At 46.2% G+C, this 24,677-nt stretch overlaps 1 protein-coding gene across 1 annotated transcript in view; it reads left to right on the top strand.

The window, feature by feature from the left end:
* The first annotated feature begins 13,075 nt into the window (after positions 1 to 13,075).
* The window catches only part of LOC116989947 (zinc-binding protein A33-like), a 28,731-nt gene continuing 17,129 nt past the window's right edge, over positions 13,076 to 24,677 (top strand). Inside the window, exons 1-4 of the mRNA XM_033047502.1 lie at positions 13,076 to 13,640; positions 13,731 to 13,826; positions 15,109 to 15,342; positions 21,269 to 21,291. Coding sequence (XP_032903393.1) covers positions 13,230 to 13,640; positions 13,731 to 13,826; positions 15,109 to 15,342; positions 21,269 to 21,291 — 764 coding nt within the window. The 5' untranslated portion in view covers positions 13,076 to 13,229. The remainder of the gene's footprint in view (positions 13,641 to 13,730; positions 13,827 to 15,108; positions 15,343 to 21,268; positions 21,292 to 24,677) is intronic.

Genomic DNA, 24,677 nt, shown 5'->3' with positions numbered 1-24,677 from the left:
ACGCCACACGCAAGAAGAACCGATCCCCAGATCCCGCCTTCAATGGGTTAATTACAGCAGACAATTAAATCGACAAATGCTGGAGTAACTCAGCGGGACAGACAGCATCTCTGGAGAGAAGGAATGGGTGATGTTTCGAGTCGAGACCCTTCTTCAGCCTGAGTTTCTCCAGTATTTTGGTTCTACCTTCGATTTAAACCAGCATCTGCATTTCTTTCCTACACAAATTAAATGGACGTGTTATGTAGATGAGGGCGGAGCCCATCCTCGTCACAGCGAGAACATGGCGGTCTCACGCAGAGAGTACCAGAGCTCAAGGTCGAACCACGGTGGAACAGCGCAACTAACTGCTGCCACGCTACGCTGTAGTGCATTAACCAAAATACAAAACTACACAATACGATCAGAATTGCCACACAGCAAGGCCTCACCCGCACTTGGGAAATCTTCTGCTTCTGTTGCACTTCCATTTCCTGGATGGCTGATTTATTTGTAGTCAGAGATTGTATGGATGATTTAACCTGATCCTGGGAATCAGAGAGAAAGGGGGTTAGACAATAAACATTCAACTACACATTCAAGCAAGTGATCGTAGTCGGTTTTCTTTTACCTTGTAGATTACAACAGCTTCTTTAATCGGTATGAAGCTGTGAGACTTGTGTTCCCGCGTATCTCGAGAAACCAGCTTCAGTTCTTCCTGATCATCCTCGCAGTGAAGTTTACTTTCCTTCTCTTCCGTATTCAGGCTCAGTGTTCGAGCTTTCTCAGACAGTCTAACCAAGGCTCGATTCACCCTGAGGTTGCGGTCTGTAAACTCCTCTCTACATTCCGGGCAAGAGTTTCTCGCATCCCTGTCCCAACTCTGTGTGATACAGGAGCGGCAGAAGCTGTGCCGACACTCCAGTGTCACCGGATCGGCGAAGAAATCCAGGCAGATGGGACAACGCGTCTCCTCAGTCCAACTCTCGACCTGGCGTTCAGAAAGCCATGTTAAACAAAGATCTTATAGCGGAGCAAGATAGGCTACTCCTGCGAAATGCAATGGGCTGACGTGTAGTAGCTATGGAGGGGATCATTAGTAACCTGAGCCTACCTGACACGACCCGACTCGCAGTGTAATCAATGTTGCGGGGCAACAGTTTGTGTGGGTTAGATTCATAAATCTGTCAGTTCATACTTCTTGTCAACAATAACATTTGACTCTGGAAATTGTCTTTTTTAATGTTTTTAAAATCATTTCTTTTTAAATGGTTCACAAGCAGTATTTGAGTTGATTTTGTAGTAACCGGAACCGACCCGACTCGCAGGGTAATTGACATTGCGGGGGAACTTTTTGTGTGTGATATAGGGTTAGATTCATAATCCTGTTAGTTCATAATTCTGTTAATTCTTGTTAAAGAATAAAATGTTTATAAACACAAATACATGAAAATTATATAAATGTATATAATCATATAACACACATAATTATATTTCTTCTGATCCAATTATGAACTTTATTTCAGACTAGACAAGGGACATTAAATAAGAAACATTGTAAATAAGAAACATTGTAAACCTCCCCGCAACTTCACACACACTAGGCCTTATCCCCCCCCCGCCCGGCACTCCCTCGCCTGCCCCCTCACTACAATGTCTCCCCCCCCCTCCTATGCCCCTCTCCACGCTGCCCCGCACTCCCTCTCCCGCTGCCCCGGACCCCACACTCCCTCTCCCGCTGCCCCGGGCCCCACACTCCCTCTCCCCGCTGCCCCGGGCCCCACACTCCCCTCTCCCCGCTGCCCCCGGGCCCCACCACTCCCTCTCCCCGCTGCCCCGGGCCCCCACACTCCCTTTCCCCGCTGCCCCGGGCCCCACACTCCCTCTCCCTCTCCCGGGCCCCACATTCCCTCTCCCCGCTGCCCCGGGCCCAACACTCTCTCTCCCCGCTGCCCCGGGCCCCACACTCTCTCTCCCCGCTGCCCCGGGCCGCGCACTCCCTCTCCCGCTGCCCCGGGCCCCACACTCCCTCTCCCCACTGCCCCGGGCCCCACACTCCCTCTCCCGCTGCCCCGGGCCGCACACCCCCTGTCCCCGCTGCCCCGGGCCCCACACTCCCTCTCCCCACTGCCCCGGGCCCCACACTCCCTCTCCCGCTGCCCCGGGCCCCACACTCCCTCTCCCCCGGGCCCCCCGCTCCTTCTCCCCGCTGCCCCGGGCCCCGCACTCCTTCTCCCCGCTGCGGATCCAATCTTTGGCCGGAAGCAAGATGGCGGCGGCTGGTTGCTAAAATGAGTCATACAATCGCCCATGAATCCGCCCATGAGCGGACAACACGTTTCCGTGAGAGTAACCCATCTTGCTTCGCTATAAATGTGAGGTGTTACACCTTGGCAGGACAAATCAAAATAGGACGTACATGATAAATGGTAGGGAATTGAAGAATACTGTTGAACAGAGGGATCTGGGAATAACCGTGCATAGTTCCTTGAAGGTGGAATCTCATATAGATAGGGTGGTAAAGAAAGCTTTTGGTATGCTAGCCTTTATAAATCAGAGCATTGAGTATAGAAACTGGGATGTAATGTTAAAATTGTACAAGGCATTGGTGAGACCAAATCTGGAGTATGGTGTACAATTTTGGTCGCCCAATTATAGGAAGGATGTCAACAAAATAGAGAGAGTACAGAGGAGATTTACTAGAATGTTGCCTGGGTTCCAACAACTAAGTTACAGAGATAGGTTGAATAAGTTAGGTCTTTATTCTCTGGAGCGCAGAAGGTTAAGGGGGGACTTGATAGAGGTCTTTAAAATGATGAGAGGGATAGACAGAGTTGATGCGATCAAGCTTTTCCCTTTGAGAATAGGGAAGATTCAAACAAGAGGACATGACTTCAGAATTAAGGGACAGAAGTTTAGGGGTAACATGAGGGGGAACTTCTTTACTCAGAGAGTGGTAGCGGTGTGGAATGAGCTTCCAGTGGAAGTGGTGGCGGCAGGTTCGTTGGTATCAATTAAAAGTAAATTAGATAGGCATATGGATGAGAAGGGAATGGAGGGTTATGGTATGAGTGCAGGCAGGTGGGACTAAGGGAAAAAAGTTGTTCGGCACGGACTTGTAGGGCCGAGATGGCCTGTTTCCGTGCTGTAATTGTTATATGGTTATATGGTTAAGATCTTTGGTCCAGACTTTTACCTTGCTTGCCCGCCCCTCCCCTCCCCTCCCCACACTGACCCAGCCCCACGCCCCCTCCCCACACTGACCCAGCCCCACGCCCCCTCCCCACACTGGCCCAGCCCCACGCCCCACTCCCCATCTTGCTTCGCTATAAGATCTTTGGTCTGGAGGAGAAAGGGAGTGGGGTGTGGCCAGCAGTTGAGTGACTAGGAGTCTGATTGGTTGTGATCTTAGTGGGGTGTGGTTAGAATTTGAGTGTCGGTGAGTCTGACTAATCAGGAGCTGAATCAATGTCCAGGAATCTGACTGACAGGGGGTTAGACTATCCTACTTTAACTTTTAAAAAGAAAGATAATTATAACTTGTGTTCTGAAACTTTAAAATGTGTGGGAAATTGTTTAATTTCTTTGAAGTAAGAATGGAATGAATGCGAGTTTATGAAAAAACCGTTTTTTGAATGAATTAAGAAGTTCATATATGAGTTTGGGTTCTTTGTGTGTTAGAAGCCATATGTTATAAGGGGAGGTGTGAATGTCCTTTAAGAAACGAAGCGGGGGAGGTGGATTAGTGCATAAGTACTTTTCTGTAAGGGGTGTTTATTGCCTTCTTTCTTCTTAATTGAAAAGGGGAAAGTTGTTTTTTTGTGTTTGTTTTTTTTCTGATGTTTCTTTTATATTTCTTTTCAGTGAGTTAATTTGGAAACTTGTTACTCGTATGCATTTTAAACTAGGAATTGGAATTTGGAAATAGTAGGGAGAAGCTGAACCCCTGCAATACCACGACTGTCCACTGCGCACGCTACTGTCTAAGGGAAGTCTGAAGAAGGGTTTCGGCCCGAAACGTCGCCTATTTCCTTCGCTCCATAGATGCTGCTGCACCCGCTGAGTTTCTCCAGCATTTTTGTGTACCTACTGTCTAAGGGAATTCCGCTGCTAGTATTCAGCGATGAGGTGGACTGGCCTCAAATACTACAGTGGGGTGAGTGAGAGATTAAACAGACCGGAATGTAAATGGGACCGCAGAGAATGCGTTGAAGACAGTCTGAAGCGGGGCGAAGAAGGACCAGACCTAAAAGGAGACTGGCTGGGGTGTAAAATGATGGTTAAAACTGGTCTTAATGACTTCAGGCCTGTCGCACTGTAGTCATGAAGACCCTTGTGCTGGCCAAGCTGAAAAATTACACAATCCCCCTGCTGGACCCAATGCAGTTTGCACATCGGGCCAATAGATCGGTGGATGATGCAGTCAACCTGGGCCTGCATTTCATCCTACAGCACCTAGACCGCCAGGGGACCTATGCGAGGATCCTGTTTGTTGATTTCAGCTCTGCATTCAACACCATTGTGCCAGAACTACACTCCAAACTTTCCGAGTTGGCTGTGCCTGAACCCCTCTGTCGTTGGTTCACCAGCTTCCTGACAGACAGGAAGCAGCATGTGAGGCTGGGAAAGCACATCTCGGACCCGCAAACACTCAGCATTGGAGCAATGCAAGGCTGCGTACTCTCTCCTCTCCTCCACTCTCTTTACACCAACGACTGCACCTCCACAGACACCTCTGTCAAGCGTCTCAAGTTTGCGGATGACACAACCCTGATTGGACTGATCGAGGATGGGGAGGAATCTGCCTACAGACAGGAAGTGTCACAGCTGACGTCCTTGTGCCATCGCAACAACCTAGAGCGCAATGCTCTTAACAGTGGAATTGATTGTAGACTTTAGTAACAAGACGAGTAACAAGATTGTAGAGCTCACCCCACTCACCATCAACAACACCACAGTCACATCTGTGGAGTATTTTAAGTTCCTGGGAACCATTATCTCCAAGGACCTTAAGTTGGGGGCTACCATCGACTCTGCAGTCAAAAAGGCACAACAGAGGATGTACTTCATACGGCAGCTGAGGAAGCACAATCTGCCACAGGCAATGATGGTCCAAATCTACACGGCCATCGTAGAGTCTGTTCTCACCTTCTCCATCATGGTCTGGTTTGGCTCAGCCACCAAGCACGACACCTGGAGGCTGCAGCGAATCGTCCGATCAGCAGAGAAGATAATTGGCTGCAACCTTCCCTCCACTGATGAACTGTACACTGCAAGGGCCAGGAAGCGAGCGGGTAAGATCATCTCTGACCCCTCTCACCCTGGCCACAAACTCTTTGAATCACCTCCCTCTGGAAGGTGACTCCGGACTGTCAGAGCTGCCACAGCCAGACATAAAAACAGTTTTTATCCACGAGTAGTTGCTCTACTCAACAGCCAAAAATCTGTAGCCTCCCTTTGATCTGGTATTTTGTTGGTTCACATGCTTGATCAATGGTGTTTTATCATTCATGTTTTATTATTATTAATGTTTAGTGTTTTCTGAGTCATTCGTAACTGTCACTGTATGTCGTGTTGTTACATGTGGGCGGAGCACCAAGGCAAATTCCTTGTATGTGAATACTTGGCCAATAAACTTACTTACTTGTAGTACTTGTAAAAATACAGTTAGATATAAGCCAAGTCGAATTAATTGTCAATTGCACAAGGATTGCAAGGAATAGCTGCGATTAGAAACCTTGCACTCAACAACATCACGCAGGTCGGTTCAGAGCCGCTATAGCTCTTGGAATAAAGCTGTTTCTGAGTCTGGAGGTTCGGGCGTAGAAGGCCTTGTAACGTCTGCCGGAGGGAAGTAGTTCAAACAGTCCATTACAAGGGTGTGAGGAGTCTTTATGGATGCTGACGGCCTTCCTGAGGCACCGTGTGTGGTAGATGCCCTCCAAGGCTGGTAGCTGTGTCCCAATGATCCTCTGCGCTCTGTGGACGACGCGCTGAAGAGCTCTCCTCTCCGCCTCCATGCAGCTGAGATACCACACAGAGATGCCATACGTTAATATGCTCTCTGTGGTGCAGCGGTAGAACGTTGTCAGCAGCTGTTGGGGCAGACGAGTCTTTTTTAATGTCCTCAGGAAGAACAGTCGTTGCTGTGCCTTCTTGACCAGCGCAGCGATGTTTGTGGACCATGTGAGGTCCTCTGAAATGTGAGTGCCCAGAAACGTAAAGCTGGACATTCTCTCCACACTTTCCCCGTAGATTGAGATTGGGGCGTATTCTCCATTATGGGACCTCCTGAAGTCAATAATCAGCTCCTTGGTCTTGGAGGTGTTTAGTGACAAGTTGTTACGTGTGCACCAGTCCGCCAGGTTCTGCACCTCCGCTTTGTATTTTGTTTCATCACCGTTGGTGATCAGCCCAATCACTGTTGTGTCGTCTGCAAACTTCACGATGGCGTTGGAGTCGAATGCAAGAACACAGTCGTGAGTGAAGAAGGAGTAGAGCATGGGGCTTAGTACACAGCCCTGTGGTGTGCCGGTGCTCAGGGTGATAGTGGAGGACAAGTGCGGGCCCAGTCTCACTGCCTGCGGTCGCTCCGTGCGATTGTGTGATTGTGCGATTGTGGAAAAATCTGCTCCCCCTTGGGTATTTTTGATGGAAGTTGTGGAAACCTGACCAGTGAATGTGTATTTACACATTGGGCATTATTGAACTTATTTATCTGGGCAATGCAGTTATAGTCATCTATTCCGAATCCAACCTTTCTGTCCTGGGCCTCCTCCATGGCTAGAGTGAGGACCACCGGAAATTAGAGGAGCAGCACCTCATATTACACTTGGGCAGTTTGTACCCCAGCGGTATAAACATTGACTTCTCTAATTTCAGGTAGTCCTTACTGTCTCCTTCCCTTCTCAGCTCTCCCTCAGCCCTCTGGCTCCACCTCTTCCTTTCTTCTTCCCGCCCCCACCCTCACATCAGTCTGAAACAAAGATCCTCTGCTCTAGGATCTTTGGTCTGAAGAAGGGGTTCGGCCCGAAACGTTGCCTTTTTCCTTGGCTCCATAGACGCTGCTGCACCCACCGTGTTTCCCCAGCATTTGTGTCCACCTCATCACATGATGTAGTGTCTTTTACCATCCGCGACTAATAGCCACATTCATTGTCGTGTCCAGACAGCACCATTTCGATAAGCCTTTGCGATTAAAAAAAAAACGATTAAAAAAAAAAACGAACTCAAAGTAAGAGCAATTTGAGTGCAATATTGTTGGGTTATTATTTTGGGGTGACTGAGCGCTCAGAACCAAATGCTCTGGTATCTTTGCTCTGAGCCCGAGCACCAAGTTGTAAGCGGCCGAAGAATCGCATCTCCCCTCCCCCCCCCCCCCCCCCCCCACCTCCCCACTATACCTCCACTCAGTTCGCAATAACCAAACTGATCTCCCGGTGGCGCAACTCCCCCTCCCATTCCGAAACCGACCTTTCTGTCCTGGGCCTCCTCCATGGCCAGAGTGAGTCCCAGCGCATATTGGAGGAGCAGCACCTCATATTTCGCTTGGGTAGTTTACGCCCCAGCGGTATGAACATTGGCTTCTCTAATTTCAGGTAGTCGTTGCTTTCTCCCTCCTTCCCCTCCCATTCCCAGCTCTCCCAGAGCCTATTGGCTCTGCCTCTTCCTTTCTTTTTCGTGTTCCCCCCCCCCCCCCCCCCCCCCACATCAATCTGAAGAAGGGTCCCGACCCGAAACGTCACCTATTCCTTCGTTCCATTGATGCTGCCTTACCCGCTGATTTTCTCCAGCTTTTTTTGTCTACCAATGGGATCCCACCACTGGCCACATCATCCCATCTCCTCCCCTGTTGGCTTTCCGCAGAGACCGCTCCCTCCGCAACTCCCTGGTCAATTTGTCCCTTCCCACCCAAACCACCCCCTCTCTCCTGGCACTTTCTCTTGCAACCGCATGAAATGCTACACTTGTTGCTTTACCTCCCCCTTGACTCTATTCAAGGACCCAAGCCGTCTTTCCAGGTGCGGCAGAGGTTCACCTGCACCTCCTCCAACCTCATCTACTGCATCCACTGCTCTAGGTGTCAGCTGCTCCACATTGGTGAGACTAAGCGTAGGCTTGGCGATCGCTTCGCCCAACACCTCCGCTCTGTTCGCAATAACCAACGTGATCGCCCGGTGGCTCAGCACTTCAACTCCCCCTCCCATTCCCAATCCAACCTTTCTGTCCAATTTATGGCGGGCCTCCTCCATGGCCAGTGTGAGGCCCACCATAAATTAGAGGAGCAGCACCTCATATTTCGCTTGGGCAGTTTTCACCCCAGCGGTATGAAAATTGACTTCTTCAATTTCAGGTAGTCCCTGCTTTCTCCTCCCCTTCCCAGCTCTTCCTCAGCCCACTGTCTCCGCATCTTCCTTTCTTCTTCCCATCCCCCACCCTCACATTAGGTTGGAGACGGGCCTCGACCCCAAACATCGCCTGTTTCCTTCACTCCATAGATGCTGCCTCACCTGCTGCATTTCTCCAGCATTTTTGTCTACCCATTCACACAAGTTCTGTTATCCCACTTTCTTCACCCACTGAACCTGAATTTGGTGGCCTTGCACCCTGCTTGAAATGGTAGGGAAATGGATTTGAATTTGGTGGCCTTGCACTCTGCTTGAAATGGAATTTCAAGGAATAGCCGTGAGTCAACTGCCAGCCCACCAGCCGTGAGTGATTGCCAGCACATCAGGCTTGAGGGACTGAGCTGCCACCCCAAGAATCCATTTGGCCCACAATGTCCATACTAGCCCTCTGGAGACCAGTAGTCCCTGCAGCCAACAACACCCGTACCAGCGCTCCCCCCCCCCCCCCCCCACTGGCCACCAATATTGGATTTGGTGGAGAGGTGGAATATTACGACGGGGGACCAGCCCTCCCGTGTGAACACTTAGTCTAGTATTCATATATACATATACACCGTTTTGTTTTCTCGTTTATAACATTGTTTACTTATTCTGTTGTGCTGCTGCAAGTAAGGATTTCATTGTTCTAACTGCGACGTGAGAGAATAAAACACTCTTGACTCTTGACTTACTCCGCTAATGTGTGGGATAGAACTAGTGTACAGGTGATCGGTGGTCGGCGTAGACTCGGTGGGCCGAAGGGCCTGTTTCCACGCTGTATCTTTAAATAAAACTAAAAACACTAAAACCAGAGGAAGTCTAAAGAAGGGTCTCTACCTGAAACGTCACCCAATTTCTTCTATCCAGAGTTGCTGGCTGCTCCATGGAGTCCGCCCCCCCCCCCCCCTCGCACACACACACACAATTAAAGCATGGAATAGTCTTCACCCTACCATAGTTACCCAACCAGACGCAACTAAATTTAAGGTAGCTCTTTTTTCTCCCAAGGACCCAGTTTTGCTTAAGTCCAAGTCAAGATTCAAGAGTTTTATTGTTATGTGTCCCAGATAGAACAATGAAATTCTTGCTTGCTGCAGCACAACATAATATATAAACATACAGAACAGGAGATAAAAGGTCAGTGTGTTTATATACCATAGACCATATATACACAATAAATAAACAGATAAAATGCAATAGGCTGGCATAAGGAGCTGACAGTTGAATCTTGTATTCAGCATTGTTGCCAATAATGTGTTCTCCTGACCTATTCGACACTTAAAGCAGAGTTTTCTGTTAATTCACTTTGTACTATTCAGTCCTCCATCACCTCCAGTTGAAATTCCGTTTAGAATGTTTATGGAGGACCAGGAAACCAGAAGCAAGAGTTACTCCAAGGAGTTACTCCAGCTCCATGGTCAGGGAGTGATTCTGCGTTTGTTTTCAGCGGTTGCGGCGAGGTAGCGCCAGACAGCAATGGCGGCCAGATCTCCCACAATTCAAAGCGAGCGAGAAAGTGCCCAGCGTCGACCAGTTGCCGTGGCAGTGCGCATGTGCAGGGCGGCCGATTATGTGCTGGCCGTGGTTGTGCGCATGTGCAGGGGAGGATGTACTGGCCGTAGTAGTGCGCATGTGCAAGGCGGCCGGCCGTGCCGGCGGATGATGAGCGAGTGGAGCCCGGCGGCCCCGACATGGATACGGATGGCGGAGACGGAGAGTGACAAAGAGAGAGAGATAGAGAGGGGGGCCCGCCCAGAGTTGAAATGCAGGTGTCCTGCCTTGGCCGGAGGCCCCCTAGATCTCGAGGCCATAGGCTTGAGCCTATAATAATAATAATAATAATAATAATAAATTTTATTTATGGGCGCCTTTCAAGAGTCTCAAGGACACCTTGCAAAAATTTAGCAGGTAGAGGAAAAACATGTAAGGGGAATGAAATAAATAGTAGAGACATGACTAGTACACAAAGTAAAGACAGAATTCAATACAAAACACAATATGAGGCAATTAATGCACAGATGAAAAGGGAGGGGGACGTGGGGCCAAGGATAGGCAGAGGTGAAGAGATGGGTCTTGAGGCGGGACTGGAAGATGGTGAAGGACACGGAATTGCGGATCAGTTGGGGGAGGGAGTTCCAGAGACTGGGAGCTGCCCTGGAGAAGGCTCTGTCCCCAAAACTGCGGACGTTGGACTTGTGGGTGGAGAGGAGACCGGCTGATGTGGATCTGAGGGACCGTGAGGGTTGGTAGGGGGAGAGGAGGTCAGTGAGATAGGGGGGGGGGGCAGATGGTGGAGGGCTTTGTAGGTGAGGATCGGGATTTTGTAGGTGATCCGGTGGGAGATGGGAAGCCAGTGAAATTGTTTGAGGACTGGAGTGATGTGATGCCAGGATTAGGTGTGGGTGATGAGTCGGGCGGCTGCGTTCTGGACCAGTTGTAGTCGGTTGATGTAGGTGGAGCTGATGCCAAGGAGAAGTGAGTTACAATAGTCCAGTCGGGAGGAGATGAAGGCATGGACGAGTGCCTTCTATGAAGCCTAGTGGTAAATCCGGCCCTGGGCTGAGGGGCCTGTTGGCACGCTGTGGACTCTGTCTGAAGAGCAATGCCCTCTCTAGCCACACCCCGAGGAAGTGTCAGCCCGGGTTCAAGTTTGGGAGCAGAGGTTGAACTTACAATCTTCTAACATGCTTGCTCTGCCCAGTGGAAAGGTCAGATGCAATAATATGAAAGGGAGTCTTACAAGCAACGTACATGAGTTCGTACGTGATAGGAGCAGAATTAGGCCATTCACCCCATTAATTCCACTCCGCCATTCATTCATGGCTGATCTATCTCTCCTCCTCAACCCCATTCTCCTGCCTTCTCCCCATAACCCCTGACACCCACGCTGGTCAAGAATCTACCTATCGCCACTTTACAAACGATGTCCATTGACTCGGCCACCACAGCCTTCCGTGGCAACGAATTCCACAGATTCACCAACTTTCTTTGCGGTAGTGCCAGAGTACCAGAGAGCAGTGCTGTGCTGAACTACTATCTACCTCTCTGGTGACCCTCGGACTATCCTTTTTTTTTTGTTTTTGTTTTTTTTTTGTTTATTTTATTAGAAGTTAATACAATACAAAACAATACAGTGGCACCTAATTTTAGGTGCCAACTATGTCATACCGTAATCCATTCTATGTACAACCTTCTAGTTTTATGTTATGAGAAGGAAGTAAGCAAGACAAGAAAAAGAAAACAATATAAAGGGGAAAGAGTGGAAAAATAGATGGTAGAGAGTAGAAAAAATGTGAAGTGTGGATATAAAAAATAAAAATAAAAAAATAAAATAAAAAAGAAAAGGTGGAAAGTAGAAATAGAAGAGAAGGCCCCTTAAAAGAGAATTTTTCAAATCTATATTCGGGGATGTAGATCTATCCACGTCATGAACTGAAATCACCAATCCTTATGGTACCGCTGCATCACATGATTCCAAAAAGTCGATGAAAGGAGACTAACTCCTTAAGAATTGGTCATATTTATCTATTAGTCGGAGTCTCATTTCTTCAAGGCGTGCTATGTCCATCATATTCCTAATCCACATTTTAACAGTTGGTATGGTTGTATTTTTCCAAAATTTAAGTATCAATTTCTTTCCAATTATTAACCCATAATTTTAAAAAAACATTTTGGTCTTTATTTAAATTGGTATCTTCTCCTATTATTCCAAATATAATCCATTCCATTTTGGGTTCTATTCTTGACTTGAAGAGCTTTGTAAATATATCAAATATATCACTCCAAAATTTATTCAACTTTGTACATCCTACAAATGAATGTGTTATATTAGCGTTTTGAAACAAACATTTATCGCATCTGGGAGAGACGTTTGGATAAAATTTATTCAACCTCGTTTTTGAATAATATAGTCTATGTAATAATTTGAATTGAATTAAATTATGTCTTGTATTAACAGAACAGTTATGTGTATTCATCAAATACTTTTCCCATCTATCCTTCGAGATCTTTATCATTAGCTCATGTTCCCAATCTTCCCTTAGTGCTTCTGTTGAGGGTGATTCTCTATATAATATATTATTATAAAAGTATGATATTAATTTTTGTGAATCAGCCTTAATATTCATTGCTTCTTCTCGGACTATCCTTGATCGCTGGCTTTACATTGCGCTCAATGTTATTCACTTATCATGTATGCATAGTGTACATGTATTGTGTACATGCATTGACAGCACGCAACAAAAGCTTTTCATTGTACGCCGGTCCACATGACAATAAACTAAACTGCACTGAACTGAACTGCCGTCTCTCACACAATCCCTCGCAACCAATACTAATCGGATCCTGAGAGATAACTGTTAGACAATCCCAGCCCATTTCCTGACAGTCGTAAATTCACAACACAATGGTAGCCTGAAATACGGCAAAATTGTCTGCAATTTGGTCATTACACGCTGAGAAGCTGTGATACAAAAAATGGGAATAGATAACATTGCATCAATAAATTCGGTAACGTATTGACATTAAGGCGTCGGAAGGAACTGCAGATGTTGGTTTAAACCGAAGATAGACACAAAAAGCTGGAGCAACTCAGCGGGTCAGAAATCGTCTCTGGAGATAGGGAACAGGTGACGTTTCGGGTCGAGGCCCTTCTTCTGACCTGTGAGTTACTCCAGCTCTAAGATCTTTGGTTGGAAGTGGCCAGGACACCTTCACACTGAACACTTGCAAATAGCATTCATTGCCCGGACCGGCAGCGTGAGCAGTGAGCAATCGCGGTACTGCGCGGGGTTCAGCAGCTCGACGTGAATGAAAACAACTTGAACCAGGAAGCAAACTCCTTGATTATGTTCCGGAGTGAAAATGGCTGCGAAATGCCCGGTCGAGAGTTGGACCGAGGAGGTAGTTTGTCCCATCTGCCAGGATTTCTTCACCAATCCGGTGGCGCTGGACTGCGGGCACAACTTCTGCCGCTCCTGTATCACACAGAGTTGGGGCAGCGAGGGGAGAAACTCCTGCCCAGAATGTAGAGAGGAATTTACAGACCGCACCCTCAGGGTGAATCGGGCCTTGGTTAGACTGTCTGTTAAAGCTCGAGCACTGAGCCTGAAACTCAAAGCGAAGAAAAGTAAATTTCAGTGCGAGGAACATCAGGAAGAACTGAAGCTGTTTTGTAAAACGGACAAGAAACTGATCTGTTTGAATTGTGCAACTGCGCGGGAACACAAGTCTCACGGCTTAACGCTGATAGAAGAAGCAATTGAATTCTACATGGTAAAACCAAATCACTTTTGATCACATCATTGTCTAATCTTTTCTGTATTGTCTGACATTTTTATTCTCTGATCTGAAACCCAACCCCAGGAACAGGTGAAATCTTCTTTCGAATCTCTCACAGAAAAGGAATCAGAGATCCAGAAAACGGAGCAGAAACAGAAAGAGAGGATTTCTGGAGTTCGGGTGAGGCTTTGTACTATCGATTTAATGTTTTAGTGTAGATTTAATCCCTGTGAAGTGTGCAATAATTTGGCACCTCTATAGAGCTCAGTAGGCAAGGACCCGAACTCTTGGGAGGGGTTGAGCAGCCAAGGACTTTACTCCATGGAGCGCAGCAGTCTGAAGAATGGTCTGTGGCAGGTGTATAATATCATGAAACGGAATGATACGTTGGATGGTCAGTCTTTTACCATAAGTAGGGTGATCGAGAATGTGAGGGTTAGGTTGTTAGGTGAGAGGGAAAAGATTTAAAACGAGCATGAAGGACAACTTTGGTAGTGGGTACATGGAACGAGCTGCCAGATGAGGTAGTTGAGTCAGGTACCGTCACAACATTTAAAAGATATTCAAACAAATTCGTGGACAGATAAGTTTTAGAAATGTCTTGGCTAAACGTGGACAAGTGGAAATAGCGCAGATGGGGCGTGTTGGTCAGTATCTAACAACCGTTGCTGTATGACTCTATGAATTCTGTCACCCTAAGTGGTTGAGGCTGTCTACTAGTTCTGGTTACCTGGTTCTGTCCACTGAGGGTTAATGGACACATGAAATAGAATAGGTTCAAGAAGGAACTGCAGATGCTGTAAAAATCGAAGGTAGACAAAAGAGCTGGAGAAACTCAGCGGGTGCAGCAGCATCTATGGAGCGAAGGAAATAGTCAATGTTTCGGGCCAAAACCCTTCTTCAGACTGATGTAGAGCGGGAAGAAGAAAGGAAGAGGAGGAGCCAGAGGGCTGATTGAGAGCTAAGAAGGGGGGAAGACAGCAAGGGCTACCGGAAATTGGAGAAGTCAATGTTCACACCGCTGGGGTGTAAACTGCCCAAGCGGATATGAGGTGCTGCTCCTCCAATTTACGGTGGGACTCACTCTGGCCATGGAGGAGGCCCAGGACAGGAAGGTGGGATTCGGAATGGGAGGGGGAGTTGAAGTGCTGAGCCACAGGGAGATCAGGTTGGTTAATGCGGACCGAGCCTAGGCTTGGTCTCACCATAGAATAGAATAGGTTGCAGGGAATTGTACTGGGGAAAGGGGAATGATGTGCTTGTACATTACTTTCACATAATATTTCAGAACTATCATGATGAACTCTTGAATTGCCAAGGTAATGAAAGCTATGGATTATATACATGTAAATGGGATTAGTGTAGATACGTACAGAGCCCAGCATGGACATGTTGGGCCGAATGGCATATTTCTGCACTCAAGAGCGACATAATATATTGATTCTCATCTTTCATCTGACAGGAAGAGTCACACAACCTTCAGTCACTGATCACATCCCAGTTTGCTGAACTGCACCAGATTCTCACTGAGAAAGAGCAGCGTTTACTCGGAGATATGCGGGAAGAAGAGGAGAAGATTGTAAAAACAATGGAGAAAAATCTTCAAGAGATACAAAATAATTTAAATTCCATTCAGCAGGAACTCTCAAAGTTACATGAACAGATAGACCACAAGGACGGTGTGATATTTCTGAAGGTGAGGGGTTACACCACAGTTTGGTGAAGTGAAAGTGCACAGTCACAAAGTGATGGGTTAAATTTCTGAAATAAATGCTGCATTTACCAGTAATTCAGTACTGGGTCAATGTTCCGTCTGTTCCATCTACTCACCACATCCGACAATAATGCCCCAAATTCCAGGAATCCTCGTGCATTTATCCCACTTCAACTTAAATTTACCTGCAATAGTGTCTTCAGGCCACCCTGTGAGTTCCACGTTCTGTTTACTGCATTTCTTGTGGAACTTATTACAGGCCATCATACATTTCAGATTTTATTTTTGGTCTCCCCACAAGTAGTGATAATATTTCCAACCCCCACCCATTTAAATCCGCCACTGAACTTAAAATATTCCATCCTATTATCTCTGACATTTTACAATAATAGACAATAGGTGCAGGAGTAGGCCATTCAGCACTTCGAACCAGCACCGCCATTCAATGTGATCATGGCTGATCATCCCCAATCAGTACCCCTGTTCCTGCCTTCTCCCCATATCCCCTGACTCCGCTATCTTTAAGAGCCCTATCTAGCTCTCTCTTGATAGTATCCAGAGAACCGGCCTCCATCGCCCTCTGAGGCAGAGAATTCCACGGACTCACAACTCTCAGTGTTTACTCGTCTCCATTCTAAATGGCTTATCCCTTATTCTTAAACTGTGGCCCCTGGTTCTGGACTACCCCAACATCGGGAACATGTTTCCTGCCTCTAGCGTGTCCAAACCCTTAATAATCTAAAATGTTTCAATAAGGTCTCCTCTCATCCTTCCAAATTCCAGGGTGTACAAGCCCAGCCGCTGCATTATCTCAACATATGACAGTCCCGCCATAGTGGGAATTAACCTCGTGAACCTATGCTGCACTCCCTCAATAGTAAGAATGTCCTTCCTCAAATTTGGAGACCAAAACTGCACACAATACTCCAGGTGTCATCCCACTTGGGAACCTGTACAACTGCAAAAGGACCTCTTTGCTCCTATAGGGGGGTTGCACGTAAGGTCACCGGGTCATAGGTCTTGGCGCACGGAGCCGCTCAATCCATCTGGAGGACATCGCAGCTTCCGGTATATGTTGTTAATCCACGAAACACGCACTTTCCTACCTGTTAAAAACCGCCAAAATGGCGAATTTTTGCGCTGTAAAAAAGTCGGAGTAACCGTGAGAGACATCTATCCTACTTCAGAATTCCAAAAGTGAAGCGAAATGAATGTAAAGAGAAGCGAGAGCTGAAGGGACAACAGCTAAAATGCTTGACGAATATTTCGCATTTGCTCACTGCAATTCATCAACAGTAAGGCATTATTTGTGTTTTTTCTTGATTGGTATTTAAAAGGTTTCGGAAGTGATAAATCTGGCTGTAAAATGTTAAAATCGCCCATGGTTCAGAAGTGGGTTTTACATGCAAAAAGAAAACGCTTCTGAAGCTAAATTTATAATTAAAACATTCTCCAGACTTACTAGTGGGGTGTGGAAAAGTAAGTTTTCTATCATTATGTTATTGAGATGTATATTTTGGCAAATAATAAAATGTCCTGAACACCCACTCCCTTTCAATAGGATATTGTCAATTTGTTGAGGTTGATTATGTCCAATTAACAGCTAAAAATTATGCCATTCCTTGGCTTGCATCTGAGTAAAATGTAATTCAAAACCCACGTATGGTTTGCGATTCTTTTTAAATGATAAATTTTGCTTCCGAGGTGTTTTCATTTTGTATGTAAAAACCCACTTGAGAACCATGTGCGATTTTAAAATTTTACAGCCAGATTTATCACTTCTGAAACTTTTTAAATGCCAAAGGAATCAAGAAAAAACACAAATAATGCCTTACTGTTGATGAAATGCAGTGAGCAAACACGATAATCCCCAATATTTTCAATTCGATATCAATGTTCGCCAAGCACTCTGGCTGTTGTTGTCCCTTCAGCTCTCGCTTCTAGCTACCATTATTTCTCCTCACTTTTGGAATTCTGAAGTAGGATAAATGTCTCACACGCTTATCCCGATTTCCATACTTATTAACAGCGCAAAAATTGACCATTTCGGCGGGTTTTAACGGGCCCGCTACGCTGGAAACAATGGTAAGTGCCTACCTGCAGTTCATCGCGTATACTCCAGTTGGTGTAGCATAGCAACAGTACGGGTCATGGGTCGTGACCCGACTGCCGTGCAACCTCCCTATACTCAACTCCTCTTGTTATGAAGGCCAACATGCTATTCCCTTTCTTCACTGCCTGTTGTACCTGCATGCTTACTTTCAGTGACTGATTAAGAATTACCCCCAGATCCCGTTGAACTTAGAAACATAGAAATTAGGTGCAGGAGTAGGCCATTCGGCCCTTCGAGCCTGCACCGCCATTCAATATGATCATGGCTGATCATCCAACTCAGTATCCCGTACCTGCCTTCTCTCCATACCCTCTGATCCCCTTAGCCACAAGGGCCACATCTAACTCCCTCTTAAATATAGCCAATGAACTGGCCTCGACTACCCTCTGTGGCAGAGAGTTCCAGAGATTCACCACTCTCTGTGTGAAAAAAGTTCTTCTCATCTCGGTTTTAAAGGATTTCCCCCTTATCCTTAAGCTGTGACCCCTTGTCCTGGACTCCCCCAACATCGGGAGCAATCTTCCTGCATCTAGCCTGTCCAACCCCTTAAGAATTTTATAAGTTTCTATAAGATCCCCTCTCAATCTCCTAAATTCTAGAGAGTATAAACCAAGTCTATCCAGTCTTTCTTCATAAGACAGTCCTGACATCCCAGGAATCAGTCTGGTGAACCTTCTCTGCACTCCCTCTATGGCAATAATGTCCTTCCTCAGATTTGGAGACCAAAACTGTATGCAATACTCCAGGTGTAGTCTCACTTCCCCTTTTCCCAACTTGACGCTATTTAGATAATAATCTGCCTTCCTGTTTTTGCCACCAAAGTGAATAACCTCACATTTATCCACATTAAACTGCATCTGCCATGCATCTGCCCACTTACCCAACCTGTCCAAGTCACCCTGCATCCTCATAGCATCCTTCTCACAATTCACACTGCCACCCTGCTTTGTGTCATCGGCAAATTTGCAAATGTTATTTTGAATCCCTTCATCCAAATCATTAATGTATATTGTAAATAGCTGCGATCCCAGTGTAGCGGCAGATTTGAATATCTTTCAGGTAATTAGCACTCTAGCCACTAAATGGATGAGAATGGTTGAAGGGGGTGTCTTTGAAACGCATGCGAGCTCACTCACAGAGACCTTCAGAACTTCTTCACAGATATGGCTTCAAAACACAGTCTTTTGATGAATAAATGCTTTATTGATGATAGAAAACAGTAAGATACATCCAAGTTTCTTACGACTCGTTACTACAATCTTCATCGAACTCCAGCTTATTACTTTAGACATTAGAAAACTCCTCGCGTCTCCGTAACACTGGAATGATCTTGTTTAGATCTCGCATGGACCCCGCATGGACCCCGCATGATCCTGCATGATGGAAGGGTGCATCCTGCACCTTCCCCATCATCTCTCCAAACTAATCTAAAAACTAAACTTCTGCGCAAGCATCCAAGCTCCAAACACGCCCAAAAACACGTCATAAATCCCACCCACATTATAACGGGCAGTCTAAAATTTAAAGACACATGCCATCATCAATGACATGCAAAACAGACCAAATGACCACTACACCCAGCACCGAGCCTTGCGGTACCCCATTAGTCACTGTCTGCCATTCTGAAAGGTATGCGTTAATCCCTACTCCTTGTTTCCTGTCTGCCAACTAATGTTCTATCCATGTCAGTACCCTACCCCCAATACCATGTGCTCTAATTTTGCCCACTAATCACCTATGTGGGACCTTATCAAATGCTTTCTGGTCCAGGTCCAGGTAGACTACATCCACTGGCTCTCCCTTTTCCATTTTCCTAGTTACATCCTCAAATAATTCCAGAAAATTAGTCAAGCATGATTTCCCCTTCGTGAATCCAAGCTGACTCGGACCGATCCTGTTACTGCTATCCAAATGTGCCGCTATTTCATCTTTTATGATTGACTCCAACATCTTCCCCACCACCGATGTCAGGCTAACTGGTCTATAATTCCCTGTTTTCTCTCTCCCGCCTTTCTTAAAAAGCGGGATAACATTAGCTACCCTCCAATCCACAGGAACATTCTGAATCGATAGAACATTGGAAAATTATCACCAATGCGTCCACAATTTCCAGAGCCACTTCCTTAGGTACCCTGGGATGCAGACCATCCGGCCCTGGGGATTTGTCAGCCTTCAGTCCCATCAGTCTATCCAACACCATTTCCTACCCAATGTGAATTTCCTTCAGTTCCTCCATCACCCTAGGTGTTCTGGCCACTAGTACATCAAAGAGATTGTTTGTGTCTTCCTTAGACAAGACGTATCCAAAGTACCTGTTCAACTCATCTGCCATTTCCTTGTTCCCCATTATAAATTCACCCGTTTCAGTCTGCATTCTACCTTACCTTTGGATCTCATCTTTCCCCCTCCCCCCCCCCCCCCCCCCCCCCCCCCCCGTATTACCTTTCTAGTTATCTTCTGTTGCCCTTTAAATGTTTCCCAATCCTCTTGCTTCCCGCTCATCTTTGCTACATTGTACTTCTTCTCTTTTATTTTTATAGTGTCCCTTGTCAGCCACGGTCGCCCCTTACTCCCTTTGGAATCTTTCTTCCTCCTTGGAATGAACTGATCCTGTACCTTCTGTATTATTCCCAGAAATACCTGCCATTGTTGTTCCACTGTCATCCCTGCTAGGGTATCTTTCCAGTCAACTTTGGCCAGCTCCTCCCTCATGGCTCCATAGTCCCGTTTGTTCAACTGTAATACCGACACTCCAAATTTTCCCTTCTCACTCTCAAATTGTAGATTAAAACTTATCATATTATGGTCAGTATCTCCTAATGGCTCCTTTGCCTCAAGTTCCCTTATCAAATCCGGTTCGTTACACAACATTAAATCCAGAATTGCCTTCTCCCAGGTAGGCTCCAGTACAAGATGCTCTAAGAATCCATCACAGAGGCACTACACAAATTCCCTTTCTTGGGGTCCAGTACCAACCTGATTTTCACAGTCTACCTGCATGTTGAAATCTCCCATAACAATCGTAGCATTACCTTTGCCTCATGCCAATTTTAAGTCCTGATTCATCTTGCGCCCTATATCCAGGCTACTGTTTGGGGGCCTGGAGATAACTCCCATTAGGGTGTTTTTACCTTTACAGTTCCTTAGTTCTATCCATACTGACTATACATCTCCTGATTCTATATCACTTCTCACCAGGGACTGAATTTCATTCCTCGCCAACAGAGCCTCCCCACCCCCTTTGCCCACGTGACTGTCTTTTCGATAGGACGTATACCCTTGAATATTCAGTTCCCAGCCCTGGTCCTCTTGCAGCTATGTCTCTATAATTCCCACAACATCATACTTGCCAGTTTCTAACCTTAAGCTCATCCACTTTACTTCTTATACTTCGTGCATTCATATATATTACTTTTAATCCATTACTCCCCTCACCTTTCACATTGATACCCATTTCACATGGCCTGTGCATTCTGCCCCGTTTTAACTTTTCTTATACTCTCTTTCCCTTATATCTCCATTTTGTCTCCTCCCTGCTCCAGATAAAATCCCACGACCTGCCCAGTCTACTCGTAAGTTGCATACTCGCAGTTATTTTCATCGACATTCCTAATGCTTCCCCCCGTGTTCGATGTCTCTACGACAATATCCACTTTCTGTCTGTGTGACAGCGGCAAAGAGTTGGGAAATGGGAATTATCAGAGGGTTTTTTTGTGGCAATTTGGTGAAATACCCGACGTCGGGATCATGACGATCCATCTCAGTCTATTGAGATTTGTGTTTTATTTATTTCAGGAGGAAGCTGGTCGCAAGAGCAGGTAGGACATGCTTTTGACTAAAACGATGTTTGTTTTTATAGTACAGCTCAAAATAAACAGCTAATGCTCAGTTTATAACCAGCTGTTAAATATTTGCAGGGTTAGTGGTGAAACCAAAACAATGTTGGTGGTAGGTGGCTCGTTGCCCACTGGAAAATATGATCGCACCTTTTTCCACAACATGGCATTGAGAGAAACATCTGATATCATCAACCGAGGTAAAACTAATACCTTTTCCATTGTTCTTTTTTTAAGTCATCTTTATGCAACACTTAATGTGAAGATTAATGGTATTAATGGACTCTGGGGGAAGCATCACAGAGACGGAGAGCGGAGTTTGTTTGCACTTGAACAAATCCTTGCTCCTGGGAGAATGGATTTACTATGCTGGGTGAAATTGAGTAGACTCAGCCAGTGTACTCGAGAGTTCAGGTGTATTAAAGGACAATAGACAATAGGTGCAGGAGTAGGCCGTTTGGCCTTTCGAGCCAGCACCGCCATTCAATGTGATCATGGCTGATAATCCCCAATCAGTACCCCGTTCCTGCCTTCTCCCCATATCCCCTGACTCCGCAATTTTTAAGAACCCTATCTAGCTCTCTCTAGAAAGCATCGATGAAATTCTCTGCCTCCACCGCCCTCTGAGGCAGAGAATTCCACAGACTCACCACTCTCTGTGAGAAAAAGTGTTTCCTCGTCTCCGTTCTAAATGGCTTACCCCTTATTCTGAAACTGTGTGTGGCCCCTGGTTCTGGACTCCCCCAACATTGGGAACATGTTTCCTGCCTCTAGCGTGTCCAAGCCCTTAACAATCTTATATGTTTCAAATCAAGGAGATCGCAGTGAAACACAAAGTCCTTACAGGGCTCAGTTGGCTGGATTCGGGGAGAATGTTTCCCCTGTCTGAGGGGTCTGGAGTCAGCGGAAACCCTCTCAGAATGTGGGCTGGACCATTTAGGACAGAGACAAGGAGACATGACTGCACGCAGAGACTGGGCAACCTTTGGAATTCCCTGCACCCATGGCAGTGAATAATCAGTCATTCACTGCTCTTGGAGCCAGAGGGCCATGGTTGTACATTACAGAGACAGGCCCTTCGACCCATCGCGTCCATGTCCACCTTTTTTCCCAGCCACACAAATCCCATTTGCCCACATTAGAACCGTATTATTCTACACCCTATTTGTTAAATTGCAATGCCTCTTAGATGTGGTGATTACATCTGATTCCACCACCTTCTCTGGCAAAATATTCCAGATATCAAGCACTATCTGTGTGGGGAAGAAAACTCACCACTCAGATCCACTTTACATAGAAACATAGAAATTAGGTGCAGGAGTAGGCCATTCGGCCCTTCGAGCCCGCACCGCCATTCAATATGATCATGGCTGATCATCCAACTCAGTATCCCGTACCTGCCCTCTCTCCATACCCTCTGATCCCCTTAGCCACAAGGACCACATCTAACTCCCTCTTAAATATAGCCAATGAACTGGCCTCGACTACCCTCTGTGGCAGAGAGTTCCAGAGATTCACCACTCTCTGCGTGAAAAAAGTTCTTCTCATCTCGGTTTTAAAGGATTTCCCCCTTATCCTTAAACTGTGACCCCTTGTCCTGGACTTCCCCAACATCGGGAGCAAACTTCCTGCATCTAGCCTGTCCAACCCCTTAAGAATTTTATAAGTTTCTATAAGATCAATCTCCTAAATTCTAGAGAGTATAACCAAGTCTATCCAGTCTTTCTTCATAAGACAGTCCTGACATCCCAGGAATCAGTCTGGTGAACCTTCTCTGCACTCCCTCTATGGCAATAATGTCCTTCCTCAGATTTGGAGACCAAAACTGTATGCAATACTCCAGGTGTGGTCTCACCAAGACCCTGTACAACTGCAGTAGAACCTCCCTGCTCCTATACTCAAATCCTTTTGCTATGAAAGCTAACATACCATTCGCTTTCTTCACTGCCTGCTGCACCTGCATGCCTACTTTCAATGACTGGTGTACCATGACACCCAGGTCTCGCTGCATCTCCCCTTTTCCTAGTCGGCCACCATTTAGATAATAGTCTGCTTTCCTGTTTTTGCCACCAAAATGGATAACCTCACATTTATTCACATTATACTGCATCTGCCAAACATTTGCCCACTCACCCAGCCTATCCAAGTCACCTTGCAGTCTCCTAGCATCCTCCTCACAGCTAACACTGCCCCCCAGCTTAGTGTCATCCGCAAACTTGGAGATATTGCCTTCAATTCCCTCATCCAGATCATTAATATATATTGTAAATAGCTGGGGTCCCAGCACTGAGCATTGCGGTACCCCACTAGTCACTGCCTGCCATTGTGAAAAGGACCCGTTTACTCCTGCTCTTTGCTTCCTGTTTGCCAGCCAGTTCTCTATCCACATCAATACTGAACCCCCAATGCCGTGTGCTTTAAGTTTGTATACTAATCTCTTATGTGGGACCTGATCAAAAGCCTTCTGGAAGTCCAGATACACCACATCCACTGGTTCTCCCCTATCCACGCTACTAGTTACATCCTCGAAAAATTCTATAAGATTCGTCAGACATGATTCACCTTTTGTAAATCCATGCTGACTTTGTCCAATGATTTCACCACTTTCCAAATGTGCTGCTATCCCATCTTTAATAACTGACTCTAGCAGTTTCCCCACCACCGATGTTAGACTAACTGGTCTATAATTCCCCGTTTTCTCTCTCCCTCCCTTCTTAAAAAGTGGGGTTACGTTTGCTACCCGCCAATCCTCAGGAACTACTCCAGAATCTAAAGAGTTTTGAAAGATTATTACTAATGCATTCACTATTTCTGGAGCTACTTCCTTAAGTACTCTGGGATGCAGCCTATCTGGCCCTGGGGATTTATCGGCCTTTAATCCATTCAATTTACCCAACACCACTTCCCGGCTAACCTGGATTTCACTCAATTCCTCCAACTCCTTTGACCCGCGGTCCCCTGCTATTTCCGGCAGATTATTTATGTCTTCCTTAGTGAAGACGGAACCAAAGTAGTTATTCAATTGGTCCGCCATATCCTTGTTCCCCATGATCAACTCACCTGTTTCTGACTGCAAGGGACCTACAGTTGTTTTAACTAATCTCTTTCTTTTCACATATCTATAAAAACGTTTGCTGTCAGTTTTTATGTTCCCTGCCAGTTTTCTTTCATAATCTATTTTTCCTTTCCTAATTAAGCCCTTTGTCCTCCTCTGCTGGTCTCTGAATTTCTCCCAGTCCTCCGGAATGCTGTTTTTCTGGCTAATTTGTACGCATCATCCTTCGCTTTGATACTATCCCTGATTTCCCTTGTTATCCACGGATGCACTACCTTCCCTGATTTATTCTTTTGCCAAACTGGGGTGAACA

The sequence above is a fragment of the Amblyraja radiata genome, chromosome 30 (assembly GCF_010909765.2).
Source record: "Amblyraja radiata isolate CabotCenter1 chromosome 30, sAmbRad1.1.pri, whole genome shotgun sequence".
NCBI classification, from domain to species: Eukaryota; Metazoa; Chordata; class Chondrichthyes; order Rajiformes; family Rajidae; genus Amblyraja; species Amblyraja radiata.
This window is presented reverse-complemented; position numbering and strand designations above follow the sequence as displayed.